This window comes from Sinocyclocheilus anshuiensis, unplaced genomic scaffold (assembly GCF_001515605.1).
Source record: "Sinocyclocheilus anshuiensis isolate Anshui unplaced genomic scaffold, SAMN03320099.WGS_v1.1 C33195197, whole genome shotgun sequence".
NCBI classification, from domain to species: Eukaryota; Metazoa; Chordata; class Actinopteri; order Cypriniformes; family Cyprinidae; genus Sinocyclocheilus; species Sinocyclocheilus anshuiensis.
The window spans coordinates 1-3,668 of record NW_015622026.1 but is presented as its reverse complement, the minus strand read 5'-3'; the positions used below and the strand labels follow the sequence as shown (position 1 = coordinate 3,668).

Genomic DNA, 3,668 nt, shown 5'->3' with positions numbered 1-3,668 from the left:
GGCGGCGTTCCTCTTCTCTCTGGAGACGCAGACGTCTATAGGATATGGCTTCCGGAGCGTTACCGAGGCCTGCCCCCTGGCGGTGCTGGCTGTCGTGTTGCAGTGCATTGTGGGCTGCATCATCGACGCTTTCATCATCGTGGCGGTAATGGCTAAGATCGCCAAGCCCAAGAAGCGCAATGAGACACTGGAGTTCTCGGATGTGGCCGTGGTGGCCATGAGGGACGCGAAACTCTGCATGATGTGGCGAGTGGGAAACTTGCGAAAGAGCCACCTGGTGGAGGCCCATGTGCGAGCACAGCTACTGAAGGCCAGTGAGATGGTGTGTTTCTGTCTAGTTTATTTTTATTTTTTGACCTGTCAATCAATTTATTCAAAAATAGAATAAACATGCAGTTCACAGTTTACATACAGTGACTTGTGTAAACTTTACCTTTTAAATACAGTCAAATACCTATTCTACGATGAGCATGTAATGAAGAAAAAACCCTTTAAAAGTGTCAAATTCATGAAAAGACAATCTCATTAAGTAGTTTGCCATAATCTTTTATTATTATTTATTAGAAAAGAAACCAAATTGGTTATCTGGAAATGTATAAGTCATGTAGTCCAACCAGCATGTAGAAAAAAAAAACAATATTTATATGTCAAAGAGACCCCAATAGACCCTCATAACTGTGCGTTAAGGTCACTACGTTTCTAAAAAAAATATGAGATAAGTTGATGTTTTATTGATAAGGCTATAGGTTATTTTAGGTTAGACACTGTCCCCTCCATATGGAACAAGAACTAATTCCAACCACAATTTTAAAGTAAATTTTACAGTGGATGTTGATTTTACTTCGAGATAAGAATGATTGGAAAGAGTGAATGAGAGAGAATGAGCAGGGGTGAAGCCAGCAAATATAACTGTACCTTGGTGGTACAGTGGTTGTAATACAATAGTATTTTAATATAAATGACCACTATACTCATTCACTATGCTATTTACTTTACAATCCAAGGTATTTCAAAGAATATCATTACATTGCCATAGTAGACTACCATGTGCAAAAACCATGGCATTAACATGGTACTTTTTTGTTTGTTAAAGTATGTTTGGGGTTTATTTATTTATTTGCTGAAAAGAATTAATGCTTTTATTCAGCAAGGATGCATTAAATTGACCAAAATAGTCAGTACATATTTGAATCATGGGAGAATTTTGTGATTTTCAATTTATCCAGAATCGTGCAGCTGTAGTTGGTCATTTACTCACATGTAATGAGGTGACAGGGGCGGGGGTCTTTTTCTTAGGGGCTAAGCCCCTTATCTCTTCTGACCCTAGCAACACCCCTGTCATATCCACATGCAATAATGTGCTGTTTCTAACATGTCCTGATGATTTGAGGTCAGATGGTCAGTTGTTTGAACATAATAAATTCTTATATTTCATAGAGTATGTTATTGACTAAGTTGACTGGAATAATATAGATGACTGTAAACAGTATTCACACACATACAATCATAAAAACCTTGTTATTTTCTGTGATTTTACAGATATGGAAAACAATAGAATGTAATTACATTGCGTATCTTCTTTAATAATACTGTCCTCACCAGGTGCTATATATGCACAAAGTTTTTAGCAATTTATAAACAATGAAAGTGAAAATCTTGTGTGATGCATCACAATTATAGTCAGTCAGAATAATGATTTAACAATGTTTTAGAAGAGGAAAAAGAGTTTATGCAAATGCAAATGTATGTTTTTTGAGAACTGTGAATTAAAAAAAATTTTGTGTGCAAATTTTCATATTTTATGTTGGTATGTCTTTGATATGTTTAAATACATATTTATAACTTTTTTAAGTTTATTATGTTTCAGTTTGACACATTTTTTTGTCAGCTAAAACATTTTCATTGACAAAAATTGTGCTATTTCAGTTCAAATAAAATGGACTACAGTTAATAAATATTAAATGACAGTTCATAAAAATGACTGATCTGTGAATGCTTTTGACCTTTCCTGCAGCCACGGGTGACCCCTGAGGGTGAGTTCCTGTCATTGGACAATGCAGACCTAAACGTCGGCTTTGACACAGGAACAGATCTCATCTTTTTGGTGTCACCTGTGACAATTGTGCACGAAATTAATGAGGAGAGCCCCTTCTTTCAAGCGGACAAACGTACACTAGAGGGAGACAAAGAGATGGAGGTGGTGGTGATTCTGGAGGGCATGGTGGAGGCCACTGCCATGACAACCCAATGTGGGTCTTCATACCTGGCCTCTGAGATCCTCTGGGGTCACCGCTTTGAACCTGTGCTCGTTGAAAGGAAGAACTGCTACCAGGTGAGACACCGAGAATAAAGAAATGGAGGGTGGAGAGTGATTGAGTTGAAAGGAGTAAAGGGATTATTGAACGAAAATGCAGTGCTTGTAAATGTAGAAGTACCAGATGGGACTCAATACTGTGTTTGTAAAGCAGCATTGTATTGATATTCCTCAAATATTCTGGTTAGCGTTCGTTCTAAACCCTCAACACTAAATATTTGACTTATGCAATTAATTCAGCCCCATTTTACTTAACAGAATCCTGTCCAAATTTTGTTGTAAATTGTTTTGGTTTTAAGTTTTATTTAAATTTGTTTTTTTCATTAAAAAATGTTCAAAATCTTCTATTGTCTTGCACTAATAGAATGATCGCCTGAACCAACAGCAAAAACATTGTGATATTCTGATTATGTTTGTATATTCAGTTGTGATTGTGTTTTTCTTACAGTGTTGCCAGATTTATATTAAAATTACCAGAAAGAAGCAACTCAATTAAATTGGCCACGCTTAATTTATATAACCGGAACATGAATTTGCTGTTTTGCAATTTAAAGAATTTATGAAGAGCAGTGTTCGACCTCCTTGGTCCATAAATGAAGGATGTATTGTATGAAAGGTATTAAATATGATAACATCAACCCAATCTATCTAATGGTTTATCTGTAAGGCCTGTAAAACCTTTAACCTTTTTTTTAATCAGGGCACTGTCATGTTAACATTTAAAAACAGTTTTGACACATTTTCCTTTTCTAGTTAAACATGACATCTTTTGGAGATATGAATTTCTTTTGATTTCAACTCATTTTAATTCTACTTCAATTTAAATTGCAATTCTGTTTTTACCTCAATTTAAATTCATTGGAACTGATTTGGAATTTAAACTGAATTGGAATTTAAAAGGCATTCTTAATTCTGAATCTTGATCATTTCTGAATAATTAGGAGCTATCGATACCAAAAAGATGGTGTTGTGAATGTGTTGATTCTCAAAATTCACAAAAAGCAGCTCTCATGCTTTATTTCGTTTGTGTAGAACCAAAACCCGAAAACTACTCTACTACTACTATTAACTAAAATGAACAATATTCTTTTCCTGACTTGCAAGGTTTTTCCTCTAGAAATGTAAATCTAGTTATGCTCTGTACTTGTCATGTGTCCTCCCCACCTCTAGGTGGACTACTCGTACTTCAACAGGACTTATGAGGTCTTGGACACGCCCACCTGCAGTGCCAAAGAGTTAGACGAGAAAAAGTACATCCTGGGCTCCCGTTTCTCCTTCTGTTACGAGAACGAGTCGGCTCTGCAGCTCTCCTCTGTCCCTCCCTGCCCTGACCAGTTCTCTCCATCCCCCTGTT

At 36.4% G+C, this 3,668-nt stretch overlaps 1 protein-coding gene across 1 annotated transcript; it reads left to right on the top strand.

Annotated features, from left to right (window-relative positions):
- Window positions 1-4: 4 nt before the first annotated feature.
- On the top strand, window positions 5-3,661 carry LOC107683336 (inward rectifier potassium channel 2-like; the record flags this gene model as incomplete). The annotated part of the gene is made up of 3 exons (XM_016479392.1): window positions 5-310; window positions 2,015-2,332; window positions 3,485-3,661. Coding segments are annotated over 3 exons (801 nt in total), but the record flags the coding sequence as incomplete, so codon positions are not given.
- Between the last annotated feature and the right edge of the window lie 7 nt (window positions 3,662-3,668).